Consider the following 23,240-nt stretch of genomic DNA (forward strand, 5'->3'; position numbering starts at 1 on the left):
CATCCAACAAACTCCGCGCTCTCAACCCCGGCCCCTCCACTGAATGCTTCCGGGCGTCCCCGAAGCACACTAAAGGACCTTTTTCCTGCTGCACCTGCAACTTCTCCTGCATCAGAACGACTAATCCAACTACTAAAATATTCAACCCCAACCACCTGAACTGCATCCTCATCAACACCCGCTCCGCACGAAAACACGCCATCGAGCTCTGGGATTTGCTCGACACCACTGCACCTGACGTGGCTTTCCTGACCGAAACCTGGTGGAATGACTACCGGACGGCTACAAAATCATCAGAAGAGATCGAACCAACGGAATTGGAGGCGGAATAGCCATCGCTCACAAAGCTACCCTCAAAATCCACACCCACTCGGACGACACCCTCAAGACAGCCGAACACCTCCACTTCCGGATCCACACGGACCCCAACACGACCCTCAGAGGAACCCTCATATACCGCCCTCCAGGACCAAGAGCCCCCTTCAGCGACACCATCGCCGACCTCGCAAGCACCCACGCCCTCGCCTCCACTGATTACATCCTCCTGGGAGATCTAAACTACCATCTGGAAAACGCCAACGACGCCAACACCGCATCACTGACCTCCAACCTCCTCAACCTCGGACTCCACCAGCTAGTCAACACTCCCACCCACATCGCCGGATACACCCTTGACCCCCTCTTCACCTGAAGCAACCACATCTCTTTCAGCCACACCTCCGAACTCCACTGGACCGACCATCACTGCGTCCATTTCACCTATAAGAAAATCACAGAGCAACACCGCATCCAGCTACCTCCTCACCGCCGCTGGGGCAAAGTCACCCAAGACCAACTGACCAGCACCCTCATCAACAACCCTCCACCCGACGCAACCGACCCGAGCACAGCCGCCATCAATCTCCATCAATGGATCCTCGACTGCGCCAACACCCTTGCCCCACTCAAGAAACCCACTGCAATCCAAGGAAAGAAAAAACCAGCATGGTTCACAGACGATCTAACCACCTCCAAAAGCATCTGCCAGAAGCTCAAAAAGAAATGGATCCAAGAACGCACTCCCGACAACCTCGCCACCCTCAAAAACGCCAACCGTGAACACCACCAACGGATCCGCCTCGCCAAGCGCGCCCACTTCACCGAACGCATCAACAACAACGCCCACGACTGCAAAGAACTCTTCGGCATCGTGAAGTAACTCTCCAACCCAAAAGCCAACTCCAACGACATCCCGCCCTCCCAGAAACTCTGCGACGACCTCTCCACCTTCTTCCACCAGAAAATCGCCACCATCCACGACAGCTTCAACACCGGTCCACCGCCAGACCCCACCCCCGACGTCTCCTCCCACGACTGCCGCCTCACCGCCTGGACCCACGTGGACGATGCAGAAACCATAACAACCATGAACACCATCCACTCAGGCTCCCCTACGGACCCTTGCCCTCATCACGTATTCAACTCAGCCAACGCCACCATCGCCCCCGAACTCCGCAAGATCATCAACCTCTCCTTCACCTCCGCCACTTTCCCGGACAGCTGGAAACACGCAGAAATCCAACCCCTCCTCAAGAAACCCAAAGCCGACCCCAACGATCTCAAAAACTTCCGTCCGATCTCTCTCCTCCCTTTTCCAGCTAAAGTCATCGAGAAGATCGTCAACACTCAGCTCACCCACTTCCTCGAAGACAACTCCATCCTGGACCCCTCACAATCCGGATTCAGACGAAACCACAGCACTGAGACTGCTCTCCTCGCCGCCACAGATGACATCAGACATCAAATGGACAACGGCGAAACCTCAGCCCTCATCCTCCTCGACCTATCAGCCGCCTTTGACACAGTCTGCCACCGCACCCTACTGACCCGCCTCCAGGAAGCCGGCATCCAAGATAAAGCCCTCCACTGGATCTCATCCTTCCTCTCCGACAGAACTCAGAGAGTCCGTCTCCCCCCTTTCCGCTCCAAAGCGACCAACCTCATCTGCGGCGTCCCCCAAGGATCCTCCCTCAGCCCTACGTTGTTCAACGTCTACATGGCCCCCCTCGCTAAACTGGCCCGCCATCATCATCTCAGCATCATCTCCTACGCCGACGACACCCAGCTTGTCCTCTCCCTGACCAAAGACCCGCTCACCGCCAAAACAAACCTCCACGAGGGACTAAAAGCCATCGCCGATTGGATGAACAACAGTCGCCTGAAACTCAACTCCGACAAGACGGAAGTCCTCATCCTCGGGCGCACTCCCTCGGCCTGGAACGACTCATGGTGGCCCTCCGACCTCGGACCCCCGCCCACCCCTGCCAACCACGCAAGAAACCTCGGCTTCATCCTGGACTCCGCCCTCACCATGTCCAAACAGGTCAGCGCCGTCTCCTCCTCCTGTTTCAACATCCTTCGAATGCTCCGCAGAATCTTCAAGTGGATTCCAACAGAAACCAGAAAGACGGTGACCCAGGCCCTCGTCAGCAGCATACTTGACTACGGCAACGCACTCTACACAGGCATCCCAACCAAAGACATCAAACGACTCCAACGTATCCAAAATGCCTCCGCCCGACTGATTCTCGACATACCCCGCCAATGTCACATCTCCCCTCACCTGAAGGAACTCCACTGGCTCCCGGTAGACAAGAGGATCACCTTCAAACTCCTCACCCACGCTCACAAGGCGCTTCACAACACCGGACCCTCCTACCTCAACACCAGACTTAACTTCTACACTCCAACACGTCAACTCCGATCCGCCAACCTCGCCCTCGCCATCGTACCCCAAATCCAGCGCAAGACCTCTGGCGGCAGATCCTTCTCCTTCCTCGCCGCCAAGACCTGGAACTCTCTCCCCACACCTCTACGCCAGACCCAGGACCTCCTCGCTTTCAGAAGGCTCCTCAAGACCTGGCTCTTCGACCGCTAAACAGCAGCGCTCCACGCCCCCCCCCCCCCCCCAGCGCCTCGAAACCCTGACGGGTACATAGCGCGCTTTATAAATGTTGTGATTGATTGATTGATTGATTATAAAGCACTTGTTTCTCCCAACATTTGATGTACTGTGTGGTGTTTTTTGACTGTGCCCATCACTGAGACATACCATGTTAGGAACCAGAGTTTATCCATCTGGTGGTGACAGGACATTTCTGCAGGGTACGTGGTGGGTGTTAGGCGGTGACCTCTGAGCACTCTGGTTGAGGGCCCAACTACACGTGTGCATGTTGTGTGGCTCACCAATAACGGTAAACATGGGGTTTGTGCCCTTGTTGGCCACCTGCCTCTTTCCTAGTGATGGCACTGGCCACACCTGGGTCAGGGGGCAGCATAATGGTGGTGAAGCCCGGGCCTTCCGGTCTCTGAAGATTGACAGTGTTGTTCCACCCACGCCTAGGCATCTATGGGCTCTGTGAAGAAATAGGTGGTCGGGTTTGCTATGATTTTCAATTTCACCGGGAATAACAAGGAGTAGGTGAGGCCTACAGATATCAGCTTTTTACTCCCAGAAAAGAGGCTCTGTGGTGCTGGACTGCCAGGGTGTAATCCTGGAACAGAAGTAATCAGACGCTGTCATAGTTCATGGGCGCTGTATGTCGTGCTACTTACAGGATGGCTTCTTTGTCCCTAAAGTTCATTAGTTTAGCCACAACTGGCCACTGGGGCGCACAATGTGGAAGCCATCTAGCAGATACACAGTGGGTCTGGTATACTGAAAAAAGGAGGACAGCCCCGCAAGTGAACTACAGAAGATAGCCAATTTTAAAATGTTAGAAATGGGGTCTTTGGTTGGCAGTCAGGTTACCCCCTGTCCAAGCAAGGACCCTCACTCTAGTCAGGGTAAATCACACACAATCCAAATTATCCTGTGCCCACCCTCTGGTAGCTTGGCACTGAGCAGTCAGGCTTAACTTAGAAGGCAATGTGTAAAGTATTTGTGCAATAAATCATACAATATTTGCAGGTCAAAACGATAAAAAATTCAATAAGTAAATGTAGAGATATCACTGAAAAGTGATATGAAGTGTCTTAAGTCTTTTTAAAGCAAACAAAGTCTCTTTTTAGCACAAAGTACCTGGTTCGCGTGAAACATCTCCGCAATGGGCCGCAGAGGAGGAGAAGCGGGGAAACATAGGAGGTGTGCATTGATTTCTCGGGCCACACATGGTGATGCTTTGTTTAGTTTCCACGCAGGGATGGCTGTGTGTAGATTTCCGGTGCTCGGTCGTGGATCCTCTTCGGGTTGCGGGGTTTTCTGACTCCCTGGGGTCTGTGTGTGGAATCCTGGGCTTGTGGAGCGAAGCCACCAGAACTGCGTCGTTCCGGTTCGGTGTGCAGTGAATTTTTCACAACGAGGCAGGCTGTGGGTCGTTTTTTAGCAAGCCGTGCGTCAAATTTTCGCTGCACAAGGAATCCAGTTGCAAGAGAGGTCCTTAGACTTCAGGGAACAGGTGTAAAGCTCTATCCAAGCCCTTGGAGAGCACTTCTTCACCACAGCCAGGGAGCAGCAAGGCAGCAGGGCAAGAGCAAGGCAGCAGTCCTTCACAGAAAGCAGTCAGGTGAGTCCTTTGGGCAGACAGGCAGTTCTTCTTGGCAGAATGCAGGTTCTGGTTACAAGTTTCTTCTCCAGGAAGTGTCGGAGTTGGAAGGGGCAGAGGCCCTGTTTATATACCCAAATGTGCCTTTGAAGTGGGGGAGACTTCAAAGAGTGGCTTAGAAGTGCACCAGGTCCCATTTCAGTTCAATCCTGTCTGCCAGAGTCCCAGTAGGAGATGTGTCAGTTCTTTGTGTGAGAGCAGGCCCTCCACCCTCCCAGCCCAGGAAGACCCATTCAAAATGCAGATGTATGCAAGTGAGGCTGAGTATCCTGTGCTTGGGGTGTGTCTGAGTGAATGCACAAGGAGCTGTCAACTAAACTCAGCCAGACGTGGATTGTAAGGCACAGAAAGATTTAAGTGCAGAGAAATGCTCACTTTCTAAAAGTGACATTTCTAAAATAGTAATATTAAATCCAACTTCACCAGTCAGCAGGATTTTATATCACCAGTCTGGCCATACTAAATATGACCTTCCAACTCCTTTCAGATCAGCAGCTACCACTCAAACAATATATGAGGACAGCCCCAATGTTAGCCTATGAAGGGAGCAGGCCTCACAGCAGTGTAAAACGAATTTGGGAGTTTTACACTACCAGGACATGTAAACTACATAGGTACATGTCCTGCCTTTTGCCTACATAGCACCCTGCACTATGGGTTACCTAGGGCATACCTTAGGGGTGTCTTATATGTAGAAAAAGGGGTGTTTTAGGCTTGGCAAGTACTTTTAAATGCCAAGTCGAATTGGCAGTGAAACTGCACACACAGGCCTTACAATGGCAGGCCTGAGACAAGGTTAAGGGGCTACTTAAGTGGGTGGCACAACCAGTGCTGCAGGCCCACTAGTAGCATTTAATCTACAGGCCCTGGGCACATATAGTGCACAGTACTAGTGACTTATAAGTAAATTAAATAGTCCAATTGGGTATGATCCCATGTTACCATGTTTAAGGGGAGAGAGCATATGCACTTTAGCACTGGTCAGCAGTGGTAAAGTGCGCAGAGTCTAAAAACCATCACAAACAGTGTCCAAAAAGTGGAGGGAGGCAGGCAAAAGTTAGGGGTGATCACCCTAAGGCTGTCAGGTCTAACATAAAAGAAGGCAATGGGATCTGCCCCCTTCATACTTTCCTGAAAGCCAATGATGAGTCAGTTATTTTGGCATGATTTTCCCTTAGCATCTTCTGCCCTGCTTTCCAGTGTGTGAACTCTGACGGCAAGGTCTTTGACCTTTCCTTCAAGTTCTCCCATGGCAAGTTGTAGTGTTTGCAGGGCAGTTCCAATTTGCGTCTACTGTTGCAGTGAGTTTCCATTGGTCATCATGCAGTAGACTCAGTTCAACTGCCATTGCGTCTACTCTGCCACCCAAATCCTGTCGGGTGTCATTGCTGGCTGTGAGAATTTTGTCAAGCTTGGCATCGGCAAAGTCCAGTGTCTTTACTGTTGTTCTACTCGACTCCATAGCATATAGGGACAGCACTCAATGTCCTCCACTATGCCCCATGCTCAGTCACCCGGTAAGGGTGAACATGCCCTACCAGCCACCCACTATTCCGTGCACTAGATACATTCCTCCTCCTCTGTGATAGAGGAGTTGATCTTAGGAGAACGGTAGGGGCCTCTCCCCACTATTGTACGTCACAGTCGCAGTGTACTATGACCTGCCATTCCCTTAAACCACCAGGTGTGCAGAATGGTCCTGGGAGCCATGAACAGTCCAGACATCAGGGGAGTGCTACCGCCCTCTGGGACCCACCTTACCCCCAGACCCTGGGGAAGCAAGTCACCCCCAGTCCAGGTGGAGCACAAGCAGTCTCAATGAAGGGAGAGGAGGGGCTGTTTCAAAGGATGAATCTTCTGTGTCACCTAATGTAGCATGTGGGGTCCCACTATATGCCATGCCAGTGCTGTTTCACCACGCCTGCAACTGCAGGTACAAGTACAGACCTGTTGTCAACAATGAGGGGTAAGGAGCCATTCCAATGCTGCCTGTGCCTCTTCTCCTGTGCCTTACTCTGCGCTGAAGGGGTCACGTCTGCCAGGGAAGGCAGTGTTGCCACAGAGCAGCCAGGTTCTCACTCCACTAACCGTGGCCATCGGTACTGCCCAGGCCTGTGGTACACGCACCCCGTCCACCCCTCCAGCAATTGAAACAGCCCAGTTCACACCCCAGTTAGCAACCAAGCAGCTGACCCAGGGGATTCCGTGGTCAGTGGCACCGTGATTTACTCCCACTGTGCCCAACTCTATGAACTTATCTCCATGTGTCCTCTCTGTCCATTACAAGATGGGGCAGGGGCTCCAGGTCCACATTGTCCCCGCCCGGAACTTCGGGCTGTCAGCACTGCAGTGACCTTGCTCTCCCGATGTTCTCCGTGGTCACCAGTTCAGCTCTGGTCTTCAGTGCCACACTCCCTGTCTGCTCCTCTGCCAGCAGAGGTGGGCTGGCCCTTGTTCCAAGCATGGTTGCTCAGTCCACCCTGGTGGGGTGCTCTGCAGACCATAGGCCATATAGGCCCAAGACTTTGCCCTCACAATTGGAAGTGCTGCTGTCTCCTCTCTCCTCACCCGACTCCACTGGCAGCTCCCCACTGTTCATCAGCATGGGGTGAAAGTCCCCACTCAGAGCCTCTGTCCAGATGGGTCTGGATTACGGGTCCCCCAGCTGTGCAAAGCTAAGGTGCGTCCTCCATCTTGTTGTGGCAGAAAAACACTTTTCTATCGTCTTTCTTTACAGACTTAGCATGCCTTCTAAAGTGAGACTGTCATGTCTTTTTACTATTAAACAAGCCTGAAGGGTTTGATCATGTTGTGCTTCAGTTTTCTTGCAGGATATTCCATCACCTGAGGTCTGTGGCATAAAAGTTTTAGAAATAATAAAGAGTACATCTTTCAAAATACAAGGGGAAGGTTGCTTGTAAAATCACATCTCTGATGGAACAACTTCTTGGTTACTAATTCATCCATCTTCCACTAAAAACACACTACTGAGCTCCTGGCAAAATAATAGAAAGTATGTTTCTGGATGTACGTGGACACCTTGAGTCTTAATAGTGGAAGCCAAAATCAAATTCAGAAAATATAAATGACAGGCACTGGCTTATCAGATTTCTGTGTGGCACATTGTTGGAAATGGCCCTTTCTGCAGTGTTATCCCCAAACATTTTGCCTTCCTCCTCCTATTTTTCTTACCTTCCTTTTATTGGCTTTAGGACTTTGAGCACTTTATCCACTGCTAATCAGTGCTAAAGTGCATGTGCTCTTTCCCCTAAAGTTTGGAATGAATGGCTTCCACCTGTTTGGCATATTTAATTTAACTGTAAGTCCCTTGTAAAGTGGTATACCACATACCATAGGGCCCGTGAATTGAATGCTACCAATGGGCCTGCAGCACAGATTGCATCACCCACATAAATAGCCTTTCAAACCTGCCTCAAGGCCTGCCATTGCAGGGCCTGTTTGCACAGTTTACTGCCACATTGACTTGGCATTTCAAAATACTACCCAAAGCCTAAACATCCTTTTTCTACACCTAAGCCACCCCTAAGGTAGGCCATAGTTAGCCCTATGTGCAGAGTGCTTTGTATGTAAAAGGTAGGACATGTACTCTTATGTTTTGCATATCCTAGTAGTGACAAACAGCCTATTTCGTTTTGCACTTCTGTTAGGGCTGCTACTCCCATAGATTAGCATTGGGAATTCCCTTACATATTTTAAATTGGTAACTTCTGATCTGAAAGAGCTAGCGTTGACATGTTTGGTATATTTGAAATGGTGGGAAATACTGCTTACTGGTGCACATTACTACATTTTAGAAATGCCACTTTAAATAATGGGCATTTCTCTGTGCTTTTAGCTTGTGTTTTGCAGCCTGATTCCAATCAACATCTAGAACATAGTGACAGCTTCACTTGGTGCATACTTTCCCGACAATACACAACACAGGAGGGGCTGTGTGTGACAGAAGAGGCATCTGCATCTATCTGCATACTGATAGTCATCCTAGGCTGGGGGGGGGGGGGGGGTCGTTCACACCTTACATGTCAATAGGCTGTGTCCTTCGCTCACACAAAGGACGTTTTACCCCCTACTGATATCTGGAGCCAGGGCTGGGTTACACTGGGTTGTGTTACACTTGAAAGGGCTTCTTTGAAGTCACCCCTTGAACAAAGACGTTTTTGGATATGAGTATTGGGGCTCTGACCCCATGTTTTCAGAGCACTTTTGGAAGTGGGACTGAACCTCCGTTAGAAGGACTGCTGCGCTGCACAAAGGACCCATCTGAACTACTCTTCTGCCATTTCCCTGCTCCCTGCTATTGGTTGGGCGGCCTTAAGGACTCACTGGATTGCTTTTCTGCTTGTTGCCCTGCTGCCAGCTGCTCCCTGACTTTTGTCCCACCAGTCACTGCTGGACTTGCCGGCTATACCGCCATTGGAGTTACTTGCCTCACTGGGCTGCCCTGGTACCTATTGGTTCTCCTAGAAGGACTGCTACACTGCATCTATCTTATGTGCTGGCCTGCTGTCTGCCCTGCTTTGTGCCCAAGTGTTCTCCAAGGGGCACCAGCACAGGGAGGGCAGTGTTTTTCGCCCCTTGTCTGCCTCACACTAGCGCAAGTGAGCACTTCAAACTTTTATGTCCTTGTTCAATCAGCACATTGGTGTGCGCTTTTGCCCTTTTACTTCATTCCCCAAACATTAGCGTACGCTGCGAGCTTCTGCTTTGGCTGTAATGGCCAGGGGGAACACTTGCCAAGGGCAGCATGGCGAGTGCTGTACTGCCTGTAATGAGGAGATTGGGGGAAGCGCTTTTTTCCCCTGGAGCAAAGTGGAGCTTGGTGAGCGCTGCACCTTGTCTCTGCATCCATGACAAGCAAATTGCCTATCGCTGGCCGCACCACAATGACTCTCTCCAAGGGGCCCCATCAGCTGGACCAGCATGCTGGATGCCGCATTGTATGTAGAGGAGCGACCCAGCACGACGCACCCTTCGAACCGAGGATCTATAGTGAAGAAGGAGCGAGGGCTGCCCCAAGACATGATGTGTCCCTATAGCCAGCCGGCCATGTGGGCTGAACCCAGAGCCCCAGCCTGCTCCTGATGCATTGCTCAGGCTGTTGGCTTTTGCACTATTTTGTCCCCGCTCACAGGGACTACAAGGATTTGTTGACGTGGGCCCGTGTCTGAGGCCCATAAAGAAGGAGTCTCTGTCCTACGCATCCCCCGCAAGCGGCCCTGCCTGAGGAGAAAAGGCTGAACCTGGTCATTCCAAATGCGGGAGGGACAGGGCAAGGTCTCCCCGTGGGGTGCATCAGTGGTGCCCCTCCCCCCCCCATTTTCCTGAGAGCGACCTGCAGGGCATGACGTACCTGGAGGATGCGCCAATCCTTGTTCTGTGTAGCCACAGGGTTCCCGTCGCCATTTGGCCCTGTTCTGGTGGGGACCATTTCAGAAGTGCTGCAATAATCACAATAGGAGCACTGGTGCTTTAGCGCTCTACTTAGCTGGCCTATTTCTAAAGCAAACGACCAAAAAATTACTGTAACTAGTATAATAGGAGCCCCAATGCTTCCATGACCTCATTATATGGTGGTTGTGTATGTTGTGTTCCTCCCCTCATTGGCATCATGCACAGGGGGTTATATTCAGGCCTAATATGGGCTTATGGGACTACTATGATGATACCTGGGGTCTGGGGTATTGTGCATTTAAATCAGGGTATGGTACTCACCCTGATATGATGAGATGTGTATTTGTGCATGACTTATTGCATTCCATATCATGATGCTCTAGTATATGCTGTTGTGCATTGCATTGTCAGGATAATGAGTAACAGTTCAGTAATTGCGTAATGTGCACAATGTTTATTATGCATGAAACTTTTGGATCTTATATATACTGTATATATATATATATATATATATATATATATATATATTATATATATACACATACACACATGCTCACACAATATAAGAAGGATATTTTTATACAGTCCTGTGTGGAGTGTCTTTTGTTGTGTATTTATTGCATCACTGGTAAGAGTGTGTTGTGCAAATGCTTTACACATGACCTCTGGCAATAAGCCTGACTGCTATGCGCCAGGCTACCAGGGGTGAGCACAGGTTATCTTTGGTGTGTAACTTACTTGCCCTGAATAGAGTGGTGGGTTCTGCCTGGCTTAGGTGCATAACATAGCCAACCAGAAACCTAATTTCTAACACACACAAAGACCATAATCCTACCTATATCCACCTAGGTTAGCAATTAGACAAGTGGTCATTAATGAATGATGAATACCTTCAAGTGGCAGCTTAGTTACTGTCACAGTTGTCAGTCCAGTCCATTGTTAAAAGTAAAGCTTCTTGAAGTTTCATTTCACGTGAGGGCAGTCTTGCGTAATGCAATTACAATTTTTCACTTGCAGTAAACTGGATGTGTTCAAGGGCTGCATTCCCTGAGTTAGTAATAGTCACTGACAGTGAGGCTAATTCACAAAGGTAAATATACGTGTGTATATTTACTCATGTGGAGTTTTACCTCTCCACCTAGGTGTAACTCCCTGCAATTTTACTATTCATCATGTTGAGTGGAGATGAGCACCTGGGACTAGTTTCCTCTTGCCTCCACCCTCTTCTAGGAGAGAGCGGAGCCTCCTACAACAGAATTAAAAGTGTAAAGTTAATACTAATAACTGTTTACCTGCTGGTGAAGATCTCCCTATAGGAAATTATAGGGAATGTAACAAAGTGTATTAACAAAGTGTATTCTTTATTAAAACATGTTTAAAAGCATTTAATGTACAACATATATGTCAAATCATTTTAAATATTCAAAATTAACCTGGACTCAGTAAATTAAAATGCTACAGCACATAAACCATCCAAAAAATGTGTATTAAATATTAACATATTTTAAACATATTATCCTAATGGATAAATACTGCTTTTTAAACAATACTTTAAAAGGAATTTATGAACACTCACTTTTTTTTTTACAAAATATGTAATCACTTATACATGTTAATTTTTAATTAGTACCTAAGGTATTTATGTTTATTTGCTGTCTCCATTCTTTTCTACAGGAGAGTGTTGCAGTACTATTAATTGGCCACGTTTAGTGCTTGACTCCAAGGCTGGGTTTGATAGTTTTAGCGCTGTAGTCAGTTTAAAAGAACATTTTGTGAATAACGATGGTCTTACTTTTTTTGTGGATGTGTGTTTTGTATTAGCATGCCCCTCTCAAACTCTAGTAGTGACCTAAGCTATGAATATGAAATCCTGAGATCACAGTAGAGGGCAAAATCTTGATCTGGGGAAACATAATGGGCACTTGTAATTTCTTATTGTCCATTTTTAACAACGCACCAAAAGAATGAAAAATTATTTTAGATAGGCAAAATAGTGTTCCTAAAATCAGTACTCATTGTACCACCTTGGAAGGATGGAAGGCTGAGTAAACGTCAGACAGGGATAGAACTCCTCTTTGAGGGGAAGCTACTAGGGTTGTATTATACGGAATACATATATGCTATTCTAATCTGATTAGGCATCATCCGACCTTGAAGGTGTGTCAGGGAGTATGGCAGCCTCGGATATCTAGGCATATCAAATTCTTGATAGGGGCGGGTTGCATCAACTCCTGAAACACCTGCTCTTTCCAGTGGCAGTCCTGAACAGTCTGCTGCAGGCAAAAGTGATGACTATTCCCTATGTGCACTGCAGACCCTGTGCTCCACCGTCCATGAAATGCATTTCTACTCCCAAAAGGAGAAATCTATTTCTTTCATTGGTATATGCACCACCTTGCAACAAAATAAAGACATTCACGATGAAAATAGTGCACAGGCATGTTTTATATGATCCGTGAAAAGAAGTCAGCGAATGAAGAATTACCAGTTAACAAAAACCTTTAGATATCTTAGATATACACGAATATACATTTCAGAGATTACCAGATAAGAGCACTTCACAGAATCTGAACATCGTGGTATTAAATGATCCTGATAACACTGTACTGTTGCAAGACTGGCCTGTCTGCACTCTACTTACAATATGAAGGACTCATTCCAGATTGGGTTGAGGGTTGACTTAACAGTCCTGGTCTTCTGCTTGGTCAGATTCTTGGGGTCTGGAATTAGCTTCAGCTTCACATATGGGTCAGACAGTCCATTTGGATCCATGGGAATAAGGTTGCGAGCTTCTCCCACTGTGAAATGGAATTGTAAGAGGAAAGCAGAATGAGCATCAGCCTGATTTATGGAATTTAAGAATAGGCATGCTTTACCTTTAAACAGCAGGCCTGTGCTGGCCCGAGCCTACCACTGCTGAACCTGCAGCATCCCCACTCTATGCTACTAATAACACTGCTTGTTGGGTCTCAAACAAAACTAGCTCCTTCCCCATCCTCCTTGAGTCTATTCATCAAAGGCTGAGGACATGAATTTAGACACAGGCCAGCTACTATCTTAAATCTCAAATTCACACGAATTGTCAGGTTTGAGGATTCCGAGGCAAGTCACGCTTCCTTAAATATAGGTGAGCCAAGATTGCAGGGCATTGTTTGAACACCAACAATTCATGTTTAACGCCTGGCTACATTCAGATGTAGCTGTCTGTGGCCATGCTAACGAGTTGCAGGCCTCGGCATATCGCTAATGATAACACTTGGCTACTGAAAACATAATGCTATGAGTGAAACAGCTACAGAAACTTTCAGCATCACATCTTTGCATGGATGGAACAATTGCGCTACGTTGAGGCTAATTGTATGTATTGCAGGCATGAAAAACGTTGGATTTGCCGAATTTGCCGAATTTAAAAAGTGATATATTTCGTATAATAATTAGGTGCACCGGGGAAGTGCATTTCTGTTCATATGTGTACCGATACTCGCCGGCACCCCTTCTATGAGCCTCCTGTATCACGCCTGCATTACTGTATTTTTATAATTACAGAAGATGACCCTTCTACTATAGCCATAATGTTATGTACCCATGTCTCAGTTAATAAAACATAATCTCACAGCACTGAAAATGGACGCTGTCGTCTTTCACGAATGCTTAAAAAATGCGTTGCACCAGTAAGGTGTGAGATTTTTGCATGTAAAGGAAAAAGATGCTTAGCTTTCCTTCGTGGGTAGCTCTTCATTTGTGAGAGAAAGGTAAGTTAAATTATACTGCTGTATAAAATGGTCATAGATTGTCACATGAAAGCCCATGTAAACTTTCTGACGTTCCTATATTTTTTTCATCATCGTCTGGAGAAATACATGAAGGTCATTAGGAAAGTTTTGCACACTCCTATTTGAAATGCAATGTCACGTTGCTGATAGCTGTCTGATTTAAGAATTACACTAAAAAAGGCGGACAAGGGAGATTCAATGGTCCAGTGTACACTCTCCCTGGTAGTAATCATGAAAAAACAATAGTACACTGTTCCAACATGCAAAAAAAGTATACAGGCAGTTCTATCAAAAGAGGGAGGAGCCCTCACACATCTTATTAGATGTCATGCTTCATCATGGGGCTCACTCCTGGTCAGACTGGCGCTGCAATATCTGACGTGCCCCACAGGAGGGCTCCTGGCCAGAGATCTTGACTGATAGTGTGTGCCAAAGGAAAGCACGTAGGAATGAATTTCAACCTACTAGTAAAGACCAAGAAGAAAGCAGGAGAGAAAAAAAGGGAAAGTTAAAATTGACTAGGGCACCTTCAAACCATACTTTATTGAATGTGGCAGGGTCCCAGTCAAGGTTAAAAACATTGTAGAGTGAAGAGGAAATAATGTTCCAGGACTCTACTTAGAAAATGGTGGAAGGAATTAACTTCAACCATGAAATAAGGTCAACATTTTTCGCGCCTTATAACAGTCGAAGCGGATCATATGGCTCTTCTTCAGGACCGAAAAAAAAAAAACTTCTCCTGAACTGAAATGCAAACTATATGCATTCAATACCTGTTAAGTGACAAGGCAAATCAAAACAAATGAGTTGACTTACTCTATTGGGTGCAAATATACTAGAAATGTATAAGGGAAAGCCTGTAAACAAAAACAGACAACATAAGAACCACATTGATTTATGAATGTACTAGCGAAAAGCATAACAAAAAAACAAAGTGGGGATATTTGGGGTGGCATTGCACTCAGTGTAAATATGGTGCTTCACTAAACAATTAAGTGAACAAGAAAAAGAAAAAAGAAAAGAAAAAAATAAATAAAATTATGTACCAATGCTTACCATCCTCAATTGGGGACGGAACCTCAAGGGACAAAGCAGACCTCTAGACTGGCAAGGTATCTGTACAAGCAGAAAAGGGATAGGAGACTTCGAAGTTTCATAAGTTAGATCTGCAGAAATATAAAATACATGTATGCGGGAAATGCAATTCTAATCAACAAACTCGTTACCGATGTGATTAGTAGGATACCACTATAGGGAAAAACAATTGTAGATCCATGTTGCTATACTGACCTATATGCTAGTCAGAAACGGAAAAAGAAACTAAATGTATAGATAGCAAAGTAGTTGGCACGTCTTCAATTGGGCAAAAGAGCCCAAGTTAAAAAAAAAAAAACAAGCGGAGAGAAATACATTATTAAAAACCTAACTTGATGGGCGGCATGGCTTTAATAGTCGTACAAATAAAAATACTCAAAAGAAGGTAGCGGAGAATACACCAATGCACCAACGGGCACAGAGGTGTCCAAAGTTAATGTCAAATCCATATAGAGACTAGAGTCATATCTTACTCACGTATATCAATGTCAGTCTCTGTCCGGAGACCTACCCCGGGACCGTGTTCCCGACTCCTAGTGCACGGACGCGGCTTTCCAGTTACAAAGGGAGGTCGAGGTCAACAATGACCAATAAACAGGAGGCCTGCAATCTAGGAGGCGGTGCATGTGAGAATAATAGAAATGGATAAGGGGCAATAATCAAGGGTAAAAAAGAAGAAGAGGACCCAAACGATGGACTACTGTTGCTTCACTCAGAGGGAATGGAAATGAGGAGGCATCCAAAGTTATTTCAGAGCGGAAGTCAAGATAATGATGAAAAACATCACAAGTGTGCGCCCTCGTATCATAGGATTAAAGGGTTTAAAAAGATGACACTTCATATAAAAAAAGAATAAAAATAAAAATAACTTTTCAGAAAGAACAAGAACCAAACTGACATATGAAATAAACAGAAATATATGGGGTAAGCATCCCTAATTGTGACTAGACCAAACAAGGATAACAATCAGATGAAAGATGCGCCAAAACAACTAATAATCTACAGGACGCCCCTTTATCCAAAGACATAAGAGGTAAAACTCGTGATATGTATCATCCTTATCTTGACTTCCACTCTGACTCTGAAATAACTTTGGATGCCTGTTCATTTCCATTCCCTCTGAGTGATGCAACGGTAGTCCGTCGTTTGTGTCCTCTTCTTTTTTACATTTGATTATTGCCCCTTTTCCATTTCCTCACATGCACCATCTCCTAGATTGCAGGCCTCCCGTTTATTGGTCGTTGATGACCTCGACCTCCCTTTGTAACCGGGAAGCCACGTCCATGCACTAGGAGTGGCCCAGGGGTAGGACAGAGACTGACATCGATATTCGTGAGTAAGATATGACTCTAGTCTCTATATGGATTTGACCTTAACTTTGGACACTTCTGTGCCTGTTGGTGCATCGCCGTATTCGCTGCTACCTTATTTTGAGTATATTTATTTGTACGACTATTAACCCCTTCTGTGCCGAGGACATAATGGTTACGTCCTGCAGCACAGTGCTGCTGTGCCCAGGACGTAACCATTACGTCCTGGGCACCCAGCCCAGAGGGAGCGCTAGCGCTCCCTCTGAAGGGTTCCCCCCCACCCGCCAAAGTCAGGGACGGAAGGGGAAGCCCTTCCCCTTCCACCCCCGACCCCCCCCCCCTGTGACGTCAGCGCGCAAGCGCGCGCTGTTTGTGACAGGGCCTCATCCCAGTTATTTCCTTCCCTTTGAAGTCTCTCTTTGCGTTTTGGCAGCCGAATTGTAAAGCAATCCGGCTGTCAAAACGCCCACTAGACACCAGGGATGTCTTTTTCATTTATGAAACAGACAAAAGGGAGCGACCCCTTGGGCAAGGGTCGCTCCCAGGGGGGGTATTTTTTTTTAAGGCCTTTTCTGCCCCCCCAGGGGCAGGGGGCAGAAACCTCTAGGCACCAGGGATACATTTTTTTGTGTTTTTGTTTTTTGTTCAGTTTTTGTTTTTTGAGGTGGGGAGCGACCCCTTAGGCAAGGGTCACTCCCCTAGGGGGCAAATTATATTTAGGCCATTTCTGCCCCCCTTGGGGGCAGATTGGCCTATTTTTATTAGGCCGATCTGCCCCCACGGGGGGCAGAAACCACTAGGCACCAGGGATTTATTTTGTTGTTGTGTTTTACAGATGGGGAGCGTCCCCTTAGGCAAGGGTCGCTCCCCTGGGGGGCAAATTGTATTTAGACCATTTCTGCCCCCCTTGGGGGCAGATTGGGCGATTGTAGGTCAATCTGCCCCCAAGGGGGCAGAAACCACTAGGCACCAGGGATTTTATTTTTTGGCGCCAATGTCATATGGCGCCATAGGCAAGGGTCGCTCCCGGGGGGGTGGGGGACAAATTTATTTTAGGCCATTTCTGCCCCCCCTGGGGCCGGCTGAGCTAGAGGCCAAAATCCACATGTAGGCACTGTTTTCTATGAAAAAATGTGATGTGTCCACGTTGTGTTTTGGGCCATTTCCTGTCGCGGGCGCTAGGCCTACCCACACAAGCGAGGTATCACTTTTATCGGGAGACTTGGGGGAACGCTAGGTGGAAGGAAATTTGTGGCTCCTCTCAGATTCCAGAACTTTCTGTCACCGAAATGTGAGGAAAACGTGTTTTTTTAGCCAAATTTGAAGGTTTGCAAAGGATTCTGGGTAACAGAACCTGGTCAGAGCCCCACAATTCACCCCATCTTGGATTCCCCTGGGTTTCTAGTTTTCAAAAATGCGCTGGTTTGCTAGGTTTCCCCAGGTGCCGGCTGAGCTAGAGGCCAAAATCCACAGGTAGGCACTGTTTTCAATGAAACAATGTGATGTGTCCACGTTGTGTGTTGGGCCATTTCCTGTTGCGGGCGCTAGGCCTACCCACACAAGTGAGGTATCATTTTTATCGGGAGACTTGGGGGAACGCTAGGTGGAAGGAAATTTGTGGCTCCTCTCAGATTCCAGAACTTTCTGTCACCGAAATGTGAGGAAAATGTGTTTTGTTAGCCAGAATCTGAGGTTTGCAAAGGATTCTGGGTAACAGAACCTGGTCAGAGCCCCACAAGTCACCCCATCTTGGATTCCCCTAGGTCTCTAGTTTTCAGAAATGCACAGGTTTGGTAGGTTTCCCTAGGTGCCGGCTGAGCTAGAGGCCAAAATCTACAGGTAGGCACTTTGCAAAAAACAGCTCTGTTTTCTTTCAAAAAATGGGATGTGTCCACGTTGTGTTTTGGGGCGTCTCCTGTTGCGGCCGCTAGCCCTACCCACACAAGTGAGGTATAATTTTTATCGGGAGACTAGGGGGAACGCTGGGTGGAAGGAAATTTGTGGCTCCTCTCAGATTCCAGAACTTTCTGTCACCGAAATGTGAGGAAAATGTGTTTTTTTAGCCAAAATTTGAGGTTTGCAAAGGATTCTGGGTAACAGAACCTGGCCAGAGCCCCACAAGTCACCCCATATTGGATTCCCCTAGGTCTCTAGTTTTTAAAACTGCACAGGTTTGGTAGGTTTCCATAGGTGCCGGCTGAGCTAGAGGCCAAAATCTACAGGTAGGCACTTTGCACAAAACAGCTCTGTTTTCTTTCAAAAAATGGGATGTGTCCACGTTGTGTTTTGGGGCGTCTCCTGTCGCAGCCGCTAGGCCTACCCACACAAGTGAGGTATCATTTTTATCGGGAGACTTGGGGGAACGCTGGGTGGAAGGAAATTTGTGGCTCCTCTCAGATTCCAGAACTTTCCGTCACCGAAATGTGAGGAAAATGTGTTTTTTTAGCCAAATTTTGAGGTTTGCAAAGGATTCTGGGTAACAGAACCTGGTCAGAGCCCCACAAGTCACCCCATCTTGGATTCCTCTAGGTCTCTAGTTTTCAAAAATGCACAGGTTTGGTAGGTTTCCCTAGGTGCCAGCTGAGCTAGAGGCCAAAACCTACAGGTAGGCACTTTGCAAAAAACAGCTCTGTTTTCTGTGATGTGTCCACGTTGTGTTTTGGGGCATATCCTGTCCTGGGCGCTAGGCCTACCCACACAAGTGAGGTACCATTTTTATCGGGAGACTTGGGGGAGCACTGGGTGGAAGGGAATTTGTGGCTCCTCTCAGATTCCAGAACTTTCTGTCACCGAAATGTGAGGAAAATATGTTTTTTTAGCCACATTTTGAGGTTTGCAAAGGATTCTGGGTAACAGAACCTGGTCAGAGCCCCACAAGTCACCCTATCTTGGATTCCCCTAGGTCTCTAGTTTTAAAAAATGCACAGGTTTGGTAGGTTTCCCTAGGTGCCGGCTGAGCTAGAGGCCAAAATCTACAGGTAGGCACTTTGCAAAAAACAGCTCTGTTTTCTGTGATGTGTCCACGTTGTGTTTTGGGGCATATCCTGTCGCGGGTGCTAGGTCTACCCACACAAGTGAGGTATCAATTTATCGGGAGACTTGGGGGAACATAGAATAGCAAAACAAGTCCATTGTCTTTCTCTACATTTTTCCCTTCCAAATGTAAGAGAGTGTGTAAAAAAGACGTCTATTTGAGAAATGCCCTGTAATTCACATGCTAGTATGGGCACCCCGGAATTCAGAGATGTGCTAATAACCACTGCTTCTCAACACCTTATCTTGTGCCCATTTTGGAAATACAAAGGTTTTCTTGATAGCTATTTTTTACTCTTTATATTTCAGTAAATGAATTGCTGTATACCCGGTATAGAATGAACACCCACAGCAGGGTGCAGGTCATTTATTGGCTCTGGGTACTTAGAGTTCTTGATGAACCTACAAGCCCTATATATCCCCGCAACCAGAAGAGTCCAGCAGACGTAACGGTATATTGCTTTCGAAAATCTGACATTGCAGGAAAAAGTTACAGAGTAAAACGTAGAGAAAAATTGATGTTTTTTTCACCTCAATTTCAATATTTTTCTTTTTCAGTTGTTATTTTCTGTAGGAAACCCTTGTAGGGTCTACACAAATTATCCCTTGCTGAATTCAGAATTCTGTCTACTTTTCATAAATGTTGCGGTTTCTGGGATCCAGCGTTAGTTTCATGCCCATTTCTGTCACTGACTGGAAGGAGGCTGAAAGCACAAAAAATCGTAAAAATGGGGTATGTCCCAGTAAAATGCCAAAATTGTGTTGAAAAATTGGGTTTTCTGATTCAAGTCTGCATGTACCTGAAAGCTGGGAAGCTGGTGATTTTAGCACCGCAAACCCTTTGTTGATGCCCTTTTCAGGGAAAAAACCACAAGCCTTCTTCTGCAGCCCCTTTTTCCCATTTTTAAAAAAAAAAACGAAATTTTCACTGTATTTTGGCTAATTTCTTTGCCTCCTTCTGGGGAACCCACAAAGTCTGGGTACCTCTAGAATCCCTAGGATGTTGGAAAAAAAGGACGCACATTTGGCTTGGCTAGCTTATGTGGACAAAAAGTTATGAGGGCCTAAGCGCGAACTGCCCCAAATAGCCAAAAAAAGGCTCGGCACAGGAGGGGGAAAAGGCCTGGCAGCGAAGGGGTTAAAGCCATGCCGCCCATTGAGTTAGGTTTTTGATAATGTATTTCTCTCCGCTTTTTCTTGCTTTTTTTTTTTTTACCTTGGGCTCTTTTGCCAAATTAAAGACGTGCCAACTACTTTGCTATCTATACATGTAGTTTCTTTTTCCTTTTCTGACTAGCATATAGATCAGTATAGTAACATGGATCTACGATCGTTTTTCCCTATAGAGGTATCCTACTAACCACATCTGTTACAAGTTTGTTGATTAGAATTACATTTCCCGCCTACATGTATTTCATATCTCTGCGGATCTAACTTATGATACTACGAAGTCTCTTATACCTTTTCCGCTTGTACAGATACCTTGCCAGTCTAGAGGTCTGCTTTTTCCCTTGAGGTTCCGTCCCCAATTGAGGATGGTAAGCATTGGTACATCATTTTATTTATTTTTTCTTATCTTTTGTCTTTTTCTTGTTCACTTAATTATTTAGTGAAGCAAAGTATTTACACTGAGTGCAATGTCACCCCAAATTTCCACATTTTGTTTTTTTGTTATGCTTTTCGCTAGTACATTTATAAACCAATGTGATTCTTATGTTGCCTTTTTTTGTTTACAAACTTTCCCTTATACATTTCCAGTATATTTGCACTCCATAGAGTAAGTCAACTCATTTGTTTTTATTTGCCTTGTCACTTACAGGTATTGGATGCATATAGTTAACATTTTAGTTCAGGAGAAGTTTTTTTTCATTTTGGTCCTTAAGAAGCACCATATGATCCGATTGGACTGTTATGAGGCGCAAAACATGTTGACCTTATTTCATGGTTGAAGTTAATTCCTTCCCCATTTTCTAAGTAGAGTCCTGGAACATTATTTCCTCTTCACTCTACAATGTTTTTAACCTTGACCGGGACCCTGCCACATTCAATAAAGTAGGGTTTGGAGGTTCCCTAGTCAATTTTAACTTTCCCTTTTTTTCTCTCCTGCTTTCTTCTTGGTCTTTACTAGTAGGTTGAAATTCATTCCTACATGCTTTCCTTTGGCACACACTATCAGTCAAGATATCTGGCCAAGAACCCCCCTGTGGGGCACGTCAGATATTGCAGCGCCAGTCTGACGAGGAGTGAGCCCCATGATGAAGCATCACATCTAATAAGATGTGTGAGGGCTCCTCCCTCTTTTGATAGAACTGCCTGTATACTTCTTTTGCATGTTGGAACAGTGTACTATTGTTTTTTCATGATTTAAGAATTATGGTGTCTGCTGTGTAATGAAAAAGGAGTCGAGGTGGGAGAATAGCTCAGCACATTTCTGTGTGAATAAAAGATGCACCTGGCTACGCTCATTTTGTCAACCCTTTACTCAAATGAATTTTGCACACATACAGTTCACTTGGTCCCCACGCAATTAAAAAGAACAAATGCAAACTTTAATAAACTATTTTAGGCCTATAGAGGCTACTAAATATACACAGAATCCAGTTAAAAACCCTGAACACTTCTGCTGATTCCTTGTAACAGAGATGGAAATAAACAGATATCTAGGTAAAGGATAGTAATCTGGCTCTCTACACAACTCAGCAGAAACTTGTGACTACAATTTTAAGCATTGCAGTGTCTTGTTTTATCAATTGCAGCACTAGACCTACCCGGAGATAGCACTAGCACAAGGCATGGGTAAAAAATGCAGATGTTAGCCTGACACAAATAACAAATGCACGAGCACACAAGTATCACCAATGCACTATACTAAAATGAAGATAATGCATGAAAATTGCATTAAACTTGTCATGAGCAACACAGAGTACCATAATTACTACTGAAAACTAGATTTTACCAACTACATACAAAGTAGTTCTACTTAGCACATTCACAATTAGTGCAAAAAAGTTGCACTATTGCACTTAACAAAAACAGGCTCAGGGAATCAAGTTACCTTCTCAAGTCTTCGCAAGGAGGTGCCATTAATATTGCCGAGTTCTATGAGGAATTCGATTTTGGCAGGAAGAGCAAGTCAGATGAGTGCAAAGAGCCAGTCATTCCTGGAGAATCATATTGGTAATAATTGCAGATGGTCACTGTTGGAGCGAGGTGCAGGTCTGGCTGGAGTTTAGCTTTGGCGGTAATTTCTTGCCACAAAGAAGCACTTTGCGGTCGCATGGAGCCCAGAACGTCTGCATTATCCTCTTGAGTTCATGAACAGTACATTCTGATGCTAACCAAGGGTCCGGGGCTTGGGATCAGGACTCACTACAGCAGAGGCCAGCAGCAGGGCTCAAGCAGGTCCAGGTAGGCCCAGTTGGTGTTGGTCAGCTGAGCAGTTGAAGGGGTTTCCTCTGGAAGTTTGTTGGGTTCCTGTTGCTCAAACAGGAGGTCAGCCAATTGACACTTGGAGTCACTTCTGGAAGGCCTGAATTCATAGCAAGCAGGTCCAGTCTTTCTTCTTCAAACAGCAGGCTGAATCTTTCACAGGTCCAGGAGTGTTCTGGCAAGAGGATCGGAAGGTGCAACTTTTATCCTCAGTGTCAGCATGTGAAGAAGGATGCCACCTTTGTCTAATCTTCCCTCTTTCCAAGGGTTCAAATCCAAGCTGTCTAGGGTAACAAAGGGCAGGCAGGCCTAGGTGTGAGCTGCATTGGTCAGTGGCAGGGCAGGCTGCCCTTAGAAGTCAAGAAAGGGATGGGCAAGCCCTGAAGTTAACCTTAAAGCTCAGAAAGGCTGTGTACAACCCCCAGGACAGGCTGCTAAGGAGGTGAACATCCAGCCCCAACCCAAGGACCTTTTGTCTCCATGTCTGGAATGAATATACAAAACACTACAGGAGAGCTATTCACAGTCATCCAACCCTGGACACTGGCAGAAATGCATATATTGATTTAGGCAGGAAAATGACAACTTTCTAAAAGTGGCACTTT

The 23,240-nt window shown here is 46.3% G+C and overlaps 1 protein-coding gene across 1 annotated transcript in view; it reads right to left on the minus strand.

The window, feature by feature from the left end:
- Window positions 1–23,240, minus strand: part of PRKCG (protein kinase C gamma) — a 758,936-nt gene that overhangs the window by 126,652 nt on the left and 609,044 nt on the right. Inside the window, exon 6 of the mRNA XM_069200667.1 lies at window positions 12,637–12,793. Coding sequence (XP_069056768.1) covers window positions 12,637–12,793 — 157 coding nt within the window. The remainder of the gene's footprint in view (window positions 1–12,636; window positions 12,794–23,240) is intronic.

The sequence above is a fragment of the Pleurodeles waltl genome, chromosome 7 (genome assembly GCF_031143425.1).
Source record: "Pleurodeles waltl isolate 20211129_DDA chromosome 7, aPleWal1.hap1.20221129, whole genome shotgun sequence".
Classification (NCBI taxonomy): Eukaryota; Metazoa; Chordata; class Amphibia; order Caudata; family Salamandridae; genus Pleurodeles; species Pleurodeles waltl.